Genomic DNA, 15,188 nt, shown 5'->3' with positions numbered 1-15,188 from the left:
CGACCAGATTTATAGGAAAAAGTAGTAAAAAATTGAACTGATCAAATGGACCATGTATCTCATAGTCGGGGTGGACATATGAACGCCGGATATAATACATATTCAAAAAGTAAGTGTCATAAAATTATCTACCATATTATAATACAAAAAAAATAATTTTTCAACTCACCTGACTTTTTAACCTAATACACTTTTATACAGTAAAACCCCGCTTGTTTATCGTTTTTTTATTTTCTCTTTTAATAGTAAAAATATGTATTCCATATCCTAATGATTTTCTTCTTCTTAACCTCAATTTCTTTAACTCTTCTAATCCGCCACAATAATATTTAAGTATGTTCTAAACATACATACATATATTTGCTGTACATATGTATACATATAATAGGTGTATAACATCACTACTTTAAATTTAACAATTATCAGCACACTGAGTGAGAATAAAAATTATACATTTACTGCACAAACGAACAATGATAATAACCGCATAACAAACTGATAACAGAATTCTTTCGATTCAAATGACCATGAATTCAAGCGAAATAGTTTTTGCTGAGCAGAATCCAATTTTTCCATATTTTTTCTAATACTAATTAAGGTATTCTTTAAAAGTTTAACAATGGATTTACTATTTCTTTCGTTTTTAAACTTAAAAGAAATACCTAAAATAACTTAAAAAATACTTTTTACAATTTGTTTACCTTTTATGTGTAATTGCTTAAATTAAGTAAAATGAAAAAAAAAATAATAATAAAAATAAAATTAAACGGTTTGAATTAAAAAAAAAAACTATTTGAAAACTGTTGTTCCAATTGTGCTGAACTATAGAACGCAAAAGATTTGAGCGATAATGGGAAAAACTTCTGTTTCACTTGTATGACGCACGTTGCAGAGCAGCTATTCGGGCATAAGCTATGGGTACATGCGTATGCGCTTCTAATAAATAGTTAAATTTTACTCTTGACAGTTCCCAAAGTCCCAAAATATAGTAATATGCAGTTTGGGTATGATATTAACAGTTACGATTTGTTATACAAAAATTGGTATTAATACCCCACCGCGCGTATACATAAATATATAACTTCTACTTGAACTTTTAATTGAACAGTTCATCTTTGTAACGCTTCACTACAAATGACTACGAGGCATCCCTAAAACCGCTAGTACATTCAATTAAGTATATATATATAAGTATGTAAGTATTTCGCGTTTCTTTGACATTATCTAGTTTCAGATTTAAATTTTATTTGAAGCTCTTCTCTACGCTTAAATGCCACACATTTGTATTATTGCACAGTTATGCTTTTCATATTACGACTGGCGGCTGATAAGGTCGTAACCCGAGGTACTTAGCGATGAATCATCATCTCGCTACTGATAACACTAATTGCACGACTCATTATTAGTTTAAATAACACCCACTTTATTTATATCGACCATTAACAGTTTTCCCTGGAAAGCGGAAATTGGGAATTCATTGTTACAAAAGCCACCTTACAGTCCGGACCTGGCTTACAGTGACTTTTTTTTTTTTTCAAATTTAACAAAAGTTACGAGAATGAATGAAAGCAGTCGTAGAAATCTATTTTGATGATGAATAAAAAGAATATTCCTTCAGAGATAGAAAGGTATTATGTTCACGACGCGAATAGTATATTTCACTCGGGGTGTTTTACATTGAGAAATTGAAAAATATAAAAAACGCACTTTTCATTCATTAAGTACCTTAGGCCGTGACTTTATCAGGCGCTCTCGTATCTCATTCTCACTATGCTACTATCGCTAGAACATCACTTTGTATAGATTTAATTGTCGTTGCAAATTTAACAAACTACTATTTTTTTTCTTTTTCGAGTTTAATAGTGTCATACATATGTACATATTTTGCTTGCTCTCTTTTTTTTAGAGAAGTAATGTAGATAGATACTTGACTTTTTGGCCTCTTTTTTTCAACGCATAGTTTTTACTCATAACGTCTGTTTTGTATATCTAAAAGTAGGTATGCATGTTGTACCTGGAATATGCTTTAGATAAAGCGATCCAGCAGCCAATGTGCAGTTGCTCAATTTCGTTTCGTAGATCAATTTAGTTAAGCAATAGTTTGAGAATTTGTCTGCACAATCACAGTTCGCGATCGCTCGTAGCTGCTGGCCGCTGCCGTTGTGCTTTTTTTTAACGAAATTGTTGCTTATAACTCTTGTCTGAACAATAAATGTAGAGTCAAGAAGTGTTGGTTTAATAAATGGAGCTTATGTCGCAGCCTAGCTAATGTTACTACAACTCGACAGGGTCACGTTGAGTGGCATCATTTTGCCGTTGACTGCTACGGAAGACCTGCAAATACGAGCACAAAAAGGGTTGTATACACATTAAGCAAGTCAAAAAAGTTGATCGGTGTTTTCTTTATTCTTACCTATTGTGACGCATATGGCTTTTTACTAAATCACTATTCACCAGTGCTGCCATCAAACTCAGTTCGCCCGCCATAACTGTGGCGCACACGATTTGTGCCAGTTTCTTTGCATTCTCACCAGGATGCGCTTGATTCGCACCGCGTACGCCTAGCATATCGAGACATACACCCTGACCAGGTAGACCGGTACCACCACCGACGGTGCCCACTTCCAGCGAGGGCATTGTGCAGGTCATATATAAATCTTCGTTGCTGTCACCCCAACATTCCATGCCGGTGGAACAATTACTCGATGTCACATTTTGCGCTGGATCTTGGCCGGTGGCGAGGAAGACGGCCGTCACCATGTTGGCTGCATGAGCATTATTGCCTGTGGGAATATGCCAAGAGAAAAAACGTTTATTGACTAAGAGCAAATTTAATTAAAATTAAATTAATAAAGAATTAAATTTAAATTAAATATTGTATATTAAATAAAATAAACAACGACAACTAAACACAACAGAGCGCAACCCTTGGTCTTCGGTCCTGGGTGCGTTAGCTCTGAATGTTGAATTCTGATAAAAAGAAATATAAAAATTAAATCAAGTGAAATAATTTTATTTTAATTAAATAATATAAAATACGTCAAATAATAAATAAATAAGAATAAAATATACAATTAAACAAAACTGAAATATATTAAAATAATGAAAATGCAATAAAAAATAAACAAAAAATATAAATATTATAAATAAATAAAATATGCACAATAAAGCAAAATAAAATACAATATAATACGAGGTGTGTTCAAAAAATAAGATGAAGATTTCAAATTTCGCGGGCTACGTACATTCGACTTTCGATTTTTATTTGTTTATGCTAGTATACTCGTCTCGAAGATATTATATGTTCACGATTTTAGCAATATAGCATGTTTAGTTTGTTTGTGAGAGACATAAATAAGACAAGTATTATGCGTGTTCGGCGAATTTCTGTTATCGAAAAAAATTTGTGTAAGAAATGGAATTAATTAAAACGCACCTTGTTTTTTGAACACATCTCGTATATGAAATAAAAATAAACCCGCATATCCACATGTCATGATAAAGGGTCTTTCAAAAGACACGGCTCAATGTTGTTTTAAAATGAAACATGTACAAATTTAGATTCTTTTAGGTTCCACTCTTTTATTCAAAATACGGCTCTCAACTATTATATGTGACGGACGACATCATTCAAATGTCTACCATGACCACGTCTACTGGTGAAATTCGCCGAACAGTCGATTCGAGATATCGACGTTGAAGGTTATTCAGCAAGAATTTGCGCTACAGCAGCAATATTCTCAACAGGACGTCCAGTTTTTGGTCTGCCAGTTCTTTTTCTATCCTCGACAGAACCATCTTCATGAAATTTTTTCACCAACCTTTGAATAGCCGACTCATTCGGATTTTCCACCTAAAAATGTAACGAATTTTGCCATATGTTGTATTTAAATATCGACGATTTTCATTATAAGTTTCAATAATTTTAACGCGTTGTTTTATTGAGCAAAATTGTACATCTACTATCTACTTGGCAAATATGAAAGATGAGATAAAAAAGGTATCGTCTAAGAATTATTCACCACTGACTAGACGTCACTTTTGAAAGACCCTTTATAATATAATATTAAACAAAATAATACAATTTAAGTTCAAATGAGATTAAAAAATTAAATCAAATAAAAAATTTGAAATTCAATGCCGTATTTTCTCGTTGCACCTACCTCCTATGCTACCAGCCATAGCACTGCCGGACATATTCTTCAGCTTATTGCATTCCACCAGCGTTTTGGCGTCCGTTTTCAGTATAGTGCGCAGAGTTTGCGCCGAAATGATGCATTCGGTTACCACACGCTTACCACGCCCTTTAATCCAATTTATTGCCGCCGGCTTTTTATCGCAGCAAAAGTTTCCACTCAACGATATGATCTGCATGTCGGGAAACTCTTCTTTGATACATTTCAATGCCATTTCAGCACCCTTCGACACCATGTTCATACCCATGGCATCGCCTGTCAATGCCACAAAGCGTATATATAGTTGTGGTCCATCCATTGCGATTAGACACTCCTTCAAGCGGCCGAAACGCGATGTGGAATCGAATTCAGTTTTGATTTTTTTGTAGTTGTTTTCATCATTGATCCAGCTTTTCGCCTGAGCAGCACGCGTAACGCTTGAGAAGCGCACACAAGGCGCACGTGTCATGCCCACATCTTCAACATACGAAGTCACACCACGCACAGATAGTGCTTTACAACCCCGATTAGTTGAAGCGACTAATGCGCCTTCAGTAGTGGCCATAGGCACGAAATATTTATTGCCATCAAGCAGCAAAGGACCTGCATAACCCACTGGGATTGGCACATAGCCCAGCACGTTTTCACAGCAGGCATTCATTACTTTACGATAGTCGAAGTTTAGGTAAGGCAGACATTCCATACTCTCTGTGGGTACCTTGGCACGTGCGCAAATCACTTGTCTGCGTATGTGAACTCCGCGCACCGGGTCATCCAGTACTGATTCGATCTTGTGTAGCGGGCAATGTTGACTGGCTGTGTTAACGATTCTAATAATTTCTTCATCTGTAAGATTGGCGGCTCCACCCCATTCCTCGGTGGACTGAAGAATTTCTAAGCATTCTTGGAGCGGGCGCGGTGGATGTGGTTCGGCTTTGCATGTTTCCAGTGCCAGACATTGGACAGCGCTGTTTATGGACTCGGTTTGTGTGGACGCATTTACAAAGTCTTGTTCGTCGATTGTGAATAGGGGAACACGATGTGAACGTGAGACGCCCTCGGGAGGCGTCACAACCAATTCAGGAACTATAATGGCAAGTTCAGTTTTATTCGAGACGTCGGCAGTGGTTTCCAAAGTAGAAGCTAAGGCATTTGATGATTTCGCTTCCATGGCAGCAATATCTGTATCGTTCAAGGGTTGAGTTTGAGATGATTTTACAGCTAGAGCGACCGTGGTTTGGCGTAGCTGATCGTGCAAGTCATTACGATGCTCAAAGAATATGAACTTCACCACCAAAGCAATGAGAAGGATGAGGATGACAATCTGGTCAGCGCTCATAGTAAGCCATCTAAAGGAGAAAAAAGTAAATAACAATTTTAGAGCAAGACAAACAATTTCTATTCTGAAGACCCTAAGCTCACTTATTGTGCGCTCGTTGATAGTACGGACGACCTGAGTTCTCTTTTGATCGCATCTGTATAAGTATACTTCGCTTCCAAGTTAATGGGTATCAGCTCATTACAGGAAACAGTATGATTAATGAGCTGGATGACTGAACACAGTTGGCTGTTTCTTCTTGCAAAGAGTGGGTGGTGGTTCTCTTGACTACTTTTGATGTGCTCTTAAATAGGTGGGCTTCGAACAAGGGCAGCCGCCGCTGAGCCAGAGCGGTGACAAGAAGGAGGACTTCCTGGCCACGTGCATACCGGAGGCTTTCGAAGAAGCAAACAACTCTCAATACTGCTGAGAGCCTTAATACCTATCCGATGAAAATCCATGCGATTTTCAAAATAACTTTGAGTCCCATTTTGAGATAGATATCTGGAGGATGATGAGGTGATATAATTTTAGCGCCTTAGCGCTTCACGGGTCACATTCACTTTGACTTTTTAACCACTCTCGAGGAAACACTAAGCTTAGATATTAGCCGACTGCGTTTTTTCTTATTAACACGCACCATTATTCTAATCTGGACTAACATGGACGCCCTATGCTCCAACTAGGAATTACAGGATATAATATATATATTAATCCTACCGCAATTTCTAATCATTATCAAAGTAATATTTCTCAATTATTAACACATCTATATAACATTTTTTTTAACAATTTCGTCTCTTTCTTTGATATCATCACATATACAAATTAATCCTTCAAGTGCTCTTTGTATCATTTTGACACAATTTTCAAATTGACGTGCTAGAGCTTTATTTTGATTTTGGCTCAACGTACAAATCATAGATGTAACTGTAAGACTGTACAACAAATCAACGCTTGATGGTTAAGCTAAATTGATTGAGTTTGTGTTTAAGCAACTTTCATTTAATTTCCTTACCGTTGTAAGTTCCGCCATTGCTTATCATTTTATTTGCCGAGCAGATTGCTGCATTCTCATGGGCTTATGAAATGGAAATTTGAGAGCGTACATTGCATGCATACACTGATTTGTTGCATCAACGAGCTCTTTTCAATATGAGGAACTCCTTACAGGAGTTTCCCTTTAATACATTCCATCAAGCGCTCAACTCGAAGCTCAAATAATGTATCACATACATCACTTTCTACCCATAGGAGCAATACTCTTTTCAAAGTTGGCCAGGAGCTAATTTCTAATAATACATAAACGAACGCGTCGCATCAAGAAGAGCGGCTCAAAAACGTCCCGAACCACAAGATTTAGTAAATTTATCAAGAAGTGATTAGCCGCCCCACACTGCACACTGGTTGCGTCCATAGGCCAAAAATCAAAAATTTCATCACAAAATACTTGGACAAAACGAACACAAATTGACACTAAAATATTCAATCTTCAAAATGCCAAACCGGTTTTCCCGCAAATCTAACGGAACTTTTTAAAAATAGCATTGAAAGGATGAACTTGTGTACATTTTTGCAGCCCGTCTGAGCTTTGTTTGTACTTTGTCATTGCGAATTCGTACTTCAAAGTGATCAAACGTTTGACAAAGTGGTCCGATATTAATAATTTAAAATGGATTTTGTAATTGAAGGTATTTACTTTAATAAATGTTTATTTAAAGGTTATTTTATCAATTCAAACATTTTGGTGTGATTTTGAACGTCTTAACCTTTTTTGTGCATTTTGTGTACGTCTTTTTTATGTTTACTAAAAGTTTTAGTTGTGTTGCCCCCGGATGCCCCCATTGAGAGTGTCATCACTGTATTTGTAAATGTTTTAAGGTAATAATCATGAAAAGTTTAGTTGCTAAAAGTTGCTAATTACCTTATATTCATAAATAAACTAAAGTGGTCTTATTTATTTTCATGGGACAAATATCCACCGTTATCAGTTGATCTTTGTGTTGTTGGTTTCGTTTTCGTTTTCGTCGTTTGTTTTGTACCTTTTCTTACATTAAATTTACTGTACTAATTTATGTTTGCTTTGCACATTTTATTTTCTTTGTATAGGAGCATCTTATAACTGTGTGTTTTCACGCATCCACATTTTTGATCTTTGGTGCAAAGAAAAAGGCACGAATGCCGAAAAAATGCAAGGCATAAATAATTTACTGGCACTAAACATAAAAAGCAAAGGCTACGAAGTCAATACGATTGACCTTAAGAAATGTATTCAGTACATTTGCAAAAAGATATTTGCCTTCTGGATTCAGTACAAAAGAATTAGAAGTTTAGTTGTACAATACCAATCTGAATGGCTAAAAACTAAAGAATTTATTGTCCTGAAGCCTACTGGTAGTGCTCAACAAATTGATCTGAGTTCTAGTCGTGGACGGCCCAAAATGGATTTTGTTGAGTCCTCAAAAAGGACGAAACGTCGCCGAATAGCCCTACTACAAAAGCATGATGAGTCTGCAGCTTCTGTTTTGCGCTCATCAGATTCTCAGTCAAGCCTTAATGCAACTGAAATAAATATTGAAAAGGTCTTGTCGCTTGTCGTCGACATTGGGTTGTCCTAACACCAATACTTGGTCATTAGATCATTTATAAATTCAGAAGTTTCCTATAACTTATTGCCAAGATACGAAAAAATTCTTAAGTTCAAAACATTGAGATATCCAAATAATATTGTTGTAGACGAAACACATGCAGAAGTGGAACTACAAAGTCTTTTAGACAACACGGCTTCAAGTATTTTAGAGCTTCAAAAGAGTTTAATTGAAGAACGTTTGGATGAAACTGAAAAAACTCTAACATTAATTGGAAAATGGGGATTCGATGGTAGCACTGGCCACAGCGAATATAAACAAAAGTTTTCCAATTGTATTAATGACGAGAAAAGTTTATTTGTCACATCGTACGTCCCACTTCAGCTTGTAACCGACTCTAAAGTAATATGGAAAACTCCCAGGCCATCGTCTACCCGATATTGTAGGCCACTCAGGCTTCAATTTAAAAAGGAGACCGCCGCACTTTCCGTCGAAGAAGAGCTCTACTTCAAGGAGAAAATAGCTAACTTGAAGACAACAGAGCACAAAATTTGCAATACAACATTTTCTATAAAGCACGCCCTTCAATTAACCATGGTGGATGGTAAAGTTTGCAACGCGTTAAGCAACACGTCCTCGATGAAATGCTTTATATGTGGAGCAAAGCCTACAGAAATGAATAATATTGAAGAATGTGTTGGAAGAGATGTGCAAGAAAAGTATTTTGAATTCGTATCACCACTTCATTCATATATCCGGTTCTTCGAATATTTCTTGCACATTTCGTACAAGCTGGATGTAAAGCTTTGGCAAGTACGATCGGGAGAACTCAAGTCTATTGTATTAAAGAAAAAATATCAAATTCAAGCGGAGTTTCGAGAGAAAATGGGGTTACTGGTCGATACGCCAAAGGATGGAGGTAGAGGAAACTCCAACGATGGCAATACTGCCAGAAAATTTTTCAGTAACCCAAGCTTAGCATCTCAGATTACAGGCATTGATGAAGAAGTTATTGCCCGATGAGCTACGATACTGCAAGCCTTAGCATCAGGATACAAAATAAATATAAGAAAATTCGAAAAATTCGCACTAGATACAGCGAATAAATTAATTGAAATGTATCCATGGTACTACCTTCCAGCAACAGTGCATAAAATTTTAATTCATGCACCAAAGGTTATAGAGCACGCTTTGGTTTCGATTGGAGAGCTCTCAGAGGAAGCTGCAGAGTCAAACAATAAAGAAATAAAAAAGTGCCAGCTGCAGCATACTAGGAAGATGTCTCGTATACTGACAAATACAGATTTAATTAAAATGCTTCTTTTGAAATCAGACCCTTTTATAACAGGTCAAAGAAATCTGCCAAAGAATCAGAAATCCACTTTTTTATCATCTACATATGATTTATTGGATGACGTATGTTAACTTTGTTTATTATTTATTTTTAATTTTCATCATTTTTATTATCTTATAATTAAATAATATTTGCTGTTATATATGATTGAAAAAATGGAATCACGAATTTTTTAAATTATTTATTGCTGGAGCGCAGGGGGAGTCGGGGAGTTTCTCTTTCACAAATATTTACTGTAAGCTATCTAAATTCATCTCTAATACCCAGAAAAAAATTTCAGCTCTCTATCTTTACGGGAAGTATTTTTGGCCACCAGCCCCATATAAGCGCAACCAGTGTGCACTGGTGCACGCTACCAAACAAATAAATAAAACACCTAACAAACTCAAATAAATAAAGCACCGAACGAGCTCACCCAGAAGCACAGGTAACACTACCGCTATCCTCGGTTAACATTAAACAGTTTGAAATTAACTCGGTATTGCATCAGCTGTTTTGTTTCTTATTAATTGTAGGTAATTACTTGTTCCCTTTAATTAAATTATTAAGGATAAAATTTAGTTTTTGTAGGAAATATTTATAAAACAGACTTAAATTTCAGTGAATTTCAGCTGATTTGTTACGTTACCGAGAACCGAATACCGATTTATAAAGTTACCGAAGTCGGTTTGAAGACCACTTATATCTATCTCAATTCCATTAAGTTGTTACAAACAACCATAAAATGAATAAAGCAATTTTGCCCTAATAATGCTCATGCAATTGCACAAAACAATAAACTTTTTATATCCATTAAATTGCAAAGATCTAGCAAACACTTAGACGTAGAGCCAAAGAATAATTTACAATGACAGTTATTTTGTTTGATCACAGGCACTGTTTCAACAAATGATATGATGAAATTATCGTCAATTTGCAATTGTAGTAAAAAATAAACACTTAACATCTAAGAATATTTTAAAATATAATTACGATTTAATTTGCGTCGATACATTTTATTAAACTAGCATATTTTATGATGTGTAGAAATTTTATAAAAACTTCTCAGTAGCGCGCGAGCGCAATACGTCTTCCTATGTACATATTTGTACGTTCTTTAATCCATATAAACACCTTAGTTAATATCACTAGAGCATTGACACCTTCTAAGATAGCCTACGGTTTAGCTGTGTACGGATGGACCGCCAAAACTAATATTAAGCTAAAAGGTCTTTCAAAAGACGCGCATGGAAGTTGTTTTAAAATAAAACATATACAAATTTAGATACTCTTAGGTTTCACCATTTTTGTTCAAAATACGGCGCTTAATAATTATATGTGAAAAGTGACATTAATTTAACGTCTACAGGTAAAATCCGCCTAATTCTTGGAAACGACGAGATATCGAGGTTGAAGTTGTTTAGCAACACTTTGCGCTACAGCAGCAATATTCTCAACAGAACGTTTAGTTGTTGGTTCGCCAGTCCTTTTCCTATCCGCGTCTTTTGAAAGATCCCTCAAAACATGTCTACAGTTGGCGCACTTGCCCATTTATATTGTTTTTTGCATATGAAATTAAGTTAAATATCAATAAAAAACTAAACCATATTTAATAAGAACTTAATTTTTTTGCAACTAACAAAATATGTTTCCAATGTGTCATAAGGTGTTGGAGCAATTAAGTATACTGCTTTTCTATTTGTTTCTTTTTAATATAACTAAGTATTCATTTTAGAGTAACCGCATCTATTCGCATCAGATGCCTGCATTCGTATACTCACTTGATAATCATATCCGTCAGTTCACCAGATTCTGTACGATTACTGTTTATATTTAAATTCAGTTGTGGCGTCAACGTCTTATCCACCGTGTCATATTCAGTGCTCGAGAACACCATGCGACTATAGATGTGCACTATCATCAGACCGGTGGTCATTATGATTTTAACACGCTGCACCACCGGATTCGTTTTCTGTTCTTCATCGTTCAGCGCCTTCAGGAGTATAGAGTCTTTTGCTTTGGCACGCACCATCGACATGTCCATGCCGTTGCGTGACAAGTCGAGTATGAGCGACAAACAGGCTGGATAGAAGGTCATAAAGACCACATAATTGACAATCACCGACATAACGGCGAATGTGCAAAGCACCTCGAGACGCTGTACGCCCGACAGCGTGCCCACGCCGATTACAAGCGTTTCCACAATCGTATCCAACGAGATGGCTGGCCCCAGCAGCTCTAAGCCGCGGGCAATGTTATTCGTCACTTCAGCTTGATTTGTGCCAGAGAGTGCCAATTGTGCAAGTGTGCCTGAATTTGAGAGGTCGATAAGCAGGAGCATGAAGAAGAGGGCATCTCTATGTAACGGGGAATATAATTGAAATATGTAGAAAAAAGTGTTAGTGGCAATATTGTACAAAACAGATAAGTATTTAATGTATCATATATGCATGTATTTACATAACGTCATAAGGAAATACTTTTTGTAAATTGAGTGCCACATGTCTGCTCGTATTTAGCATGTAATTGGTTTTTACTCACTTCAAATCGGAGATGTCGCTGCCCAGGAACTTTATTATAGTCGTTGTAAATATAAAACTCGAGAAAACCATAAATAGACCAGCGATTCCTGCAAAATAAAATATTTGTATTTAGTCTTTTACTACATACTTCTATGCTTTTATGTACCCATATAATGTCTCAATTTATTTAATGTTTTTGCATGCTGAATTTGAAATTGAACTGAAGCTGATTTTATAGCAAATTAAAAAGTACTCGCATGTATGTGTTGCATATAACAACTGAGATTTTAGAGGTATAACTAGAACTGTTATGCAAAGAAAACTTTTGATAGCACACCAAAACAATTGATGACTGTTTTGAAAGGATTTTGTTTATAGAAAATAGAAATTGGTTTGGTGGAATACTATATTTTAGTATTTTTGGTTTGTTTAATTATTTTTAACGATATGAAGAAAAGGTAAAGAGAAACAATAAACATTTGGAAATCCGTAAACGACTTCGACTGAGGTTGCAAAAATTATGACAGCAATACGCATGCGAAATTCGATATTATTGTACATTTTATAATAGCAGGCCAAACATTTTTATGCGACTACGGCAGTCGCCGCAGCCGAATAGGTTGGTGTGTGACTAACATTCGGGAGTACGAAGTTCGAATCGCTTTGCATGAAACGCCAAGTGATAGAAAGTTTTTTTTAAAGCGGTCGCCCCTCGGCCGGTAATGGTAAACCTCCGAATGTATTTCTGCAGTAAAAAAGCTCCTCGTAAAAACCATTTGACGTTCAGAGTCGGCTTAAAACTGTAGTTCCCCCCATTTGTGGAGCAACATTAAGACGCACGCCACAAATAGGAGGAGGAGCTCGGCCGGCTATTTTGCTTCGTTCTTAAGTATTTTTCTCGAAGGATTTTCGAATTGTATTAACCCTTCTAATACGCAAAATATTTAAGTGATCTTATTGAAAAATGTCTCCAATGGAGAGAACCGGTTATCGTTCTTAAGTATTTTTCAACGGCTATAGGTGAGTACCCTCAACATAGCCTGTAGGTTAGAAGCAGCCGCAACGAAATAGCATTTCAATTGCATTAGCAAACTGCAGTTGAACAGATCTGCGACCACTACAAAGAAATAAATGGCATTGCAAATTTTTCCGATTTCAACACAGCACTTAAATTTGTTTAAAAGAGTGTTAAATACGAGCATGAACATAATGAACATAAAACGGCCTTCGTTGAAGTTTGCAGCTGTCACTGAATGGGTTTTTATGTCGACTATTTAGTAGCTGTGTGCAGTGTTAAAAATGTCGTTTCACTAAAAAATACTCCAGTTTTGGTCGCAATCAAACTAAAGTGAAAAAATTTAATTTCAAACGTATTACATTTATCATAAGACACGTAAGCGTAATTAACTTGATTTGCCTTTAAATACTCGCATTCATTTTGCGATCGAGAATCTGATGCATTTCAATTGCAAAAAAATGTACATATACATGTATATGTAAGTAAGACGACATTTTCAAATTTGTAGACATTGGATGTGAAAATAGATGAAGGTTTTATAAAGCTGAATAAATATTGAAACATCTGTGGCCACAATCAATAACCGCCCAAGTTAGTTTGAGAAAGATTTGAGTTATAATGGTATATGCTATCGTATTCTACCAACAAAGTTCTATATTTACGTGGTGGATGTAGACGGCTTTTCCACCATATTAATAAAGTTAATACTTAATAAATCTCTGTACTCTGGGATGATTGGATTTAATAAATCTATCCTTTGAATGAATGGGAGGAAACATCCATTAAGCATATTTTTTAAAAATGGCATTTAAAACGATGTTCGAAGTTATAGTCCGATCGCTAAGCTTTCGAACGTTTCAAAGATTCTTGGGCACGCTGTTAGTGCCAAGTTGAATTTTGCTGTTAAATCCATAATTTGCCCTTATCAAACGGGTTTGTCGCCAGTAGATCGACAGTTTCTTATCTCGCTATATTGAGTTAATATTGTTTCGAGTCTTCTTTGTCTGGTTACTAAATCTACTGCATTTATATAGACTTCTCAAAAGCATTCGACAAATAATCAAATATAATCGTAAGCAATAAAATTGCTTCTTTGGGCTTTTACTCAGCCTTTTCGCGTAGGATTAGCAACTATTTGTTCATAGACTTTGCACTGTTGAATGAATGAAGTGACTTGGACCTGTTTCGTTGCTTCTTCTGGGGTACCATGAAACAGTCTTTGGTGGCCTTAGTGTCATTGGCTCGATTCTTTTCATAAGTTTCATCTTTTTAATGGTATCAGTACTTGTCTTTCCTTTGCGAGATTACCACTGTACGTATACGACTTAAAGTTATTTTCGGTAATTTAAGGCCTTTTGTATGTTATTCTCTAGCATTTAATTTTAAAGTTGTTGACAAAAACATATTGGCTTAATGTATAAAAGGGATTTTTCTCGAAAGTATGAATTTCGACTTAGGCGATTATAAGAGTACTTTTATACATTCAGCATTAAAAGAAAGTGTACGAGTACAATACACATTGACAAGCTTTGACTATTTATTTTAAAGAATTTTAATTTTTTAGATTACTATTACTATTATTTTTTTTTTTTTTTGAATTTTACATTATCAAAAATTGACGCCATTGAGTATTTGACCGAGCTACTTCTTCAATTTGTGGGGGTGCGTCTGGATGGTGTTACGCAAATGGAGGGACCTACAATTTTATGCAGATACCGAAAATAACCGGTGCATTTATCGACCTGCCACAAATTGCTATTAATGTTTTATTTTTTATTTTTTGCTATAAAAATAAATAACTCGCTATAACTGTTATAAAAAGTTTTTAACTTATCTACTTTGGTTAGATCTATATCTGATTTGTAGTTTTCTTACGTTTCGCATTGACTTTCTATTTCATTTTTTGTTGCAAATGCATCGGTTCTTCAGTTAGGTAAATATCAGGTCAGTCCATAAATTCGTGCGTGTTTTAAAGGTTGTTTTAATTTAATCAATAATATATTTTCCTTCATTATTTACAATGTCTTCCCAACGTTTATTCAAATTTTTAATTCCCTGCTCAAAAAATTGTTTGTCCTTGGAGCCAAAATACGCTTCGATATCCCTTTTTATAGCTTCTTTTGAGGTGTAGTTCTTGTTACTCATATGGGATTGAACTCCACGGAAAAGGTGATAATCACAAGATGCAATATCCGGAGAGTAAGGTGGATGCGGCATTAGCTCCCATCCGAGCT

The 15,188-nt window shown here is 35.6% G+C and overlaps 1 protein-coding gene across 3 annotated transcripts in view; it reads right to left on the bottom strand.

Moving 5' to 3' along the window:
- Nucleotides 1–219: 219 nt before the first annotated feature.
- LOC129246813 (3-hydroxy-3-methylglutaryl-coenzyme A reductase) overlaps nt 220–15,188 on the bottom strand; it is a 100,719-nt gene continuing 85,750 nt past the window's right edge. For all 3 annotated transcript variants that reach the window (XM_054885445.1, XM_054885462.1, XM_054885452.1), the window contains exons 3-7: nt 11,956–12,043; nt 11,196–11,771; nt 4,164–5,524; nt 2,414–2,783; nt 220–2,334 (exon numbers count right to left, since the gene is read on the bottom strand). In XM_054885445.1, coding sequence (XP_054741420.1) covers nt 2,262–2,334; nt 2,414–2,783; nt 4,164–5,524; nt 11,196–11,771; nt 11,956–12,043 — 2,468 coding nt within the window. In that variant the 3' untranslated portion in view covers nt 220–2,261. The remainder of the gene's footprint in view (nt 2,335–2,413; nt 2,784–4,163; nt 5,525–11,195; nt 11,772–11,955; nt 12,044–15,188) is intronic.

Source organism: Anastrepha obliqua, chromosome 1 (genome assembly GCF_027943255.1).
Source record: "Anastrepha obliqua isolate idAnaObli1 chromosome 1, idAnaObli1_1.0, whole genome shotgun sequence".
Classification (NCBI taxonomy): Eukaryota; Metazoa; Arthropoda; class Insecta; order Diptera; family Tephritidae; genus Anastrepha; species Anastrepha obliqua.
This window is presented reverse-complemented; position numbering and strand designations above follow the sequence as displayed.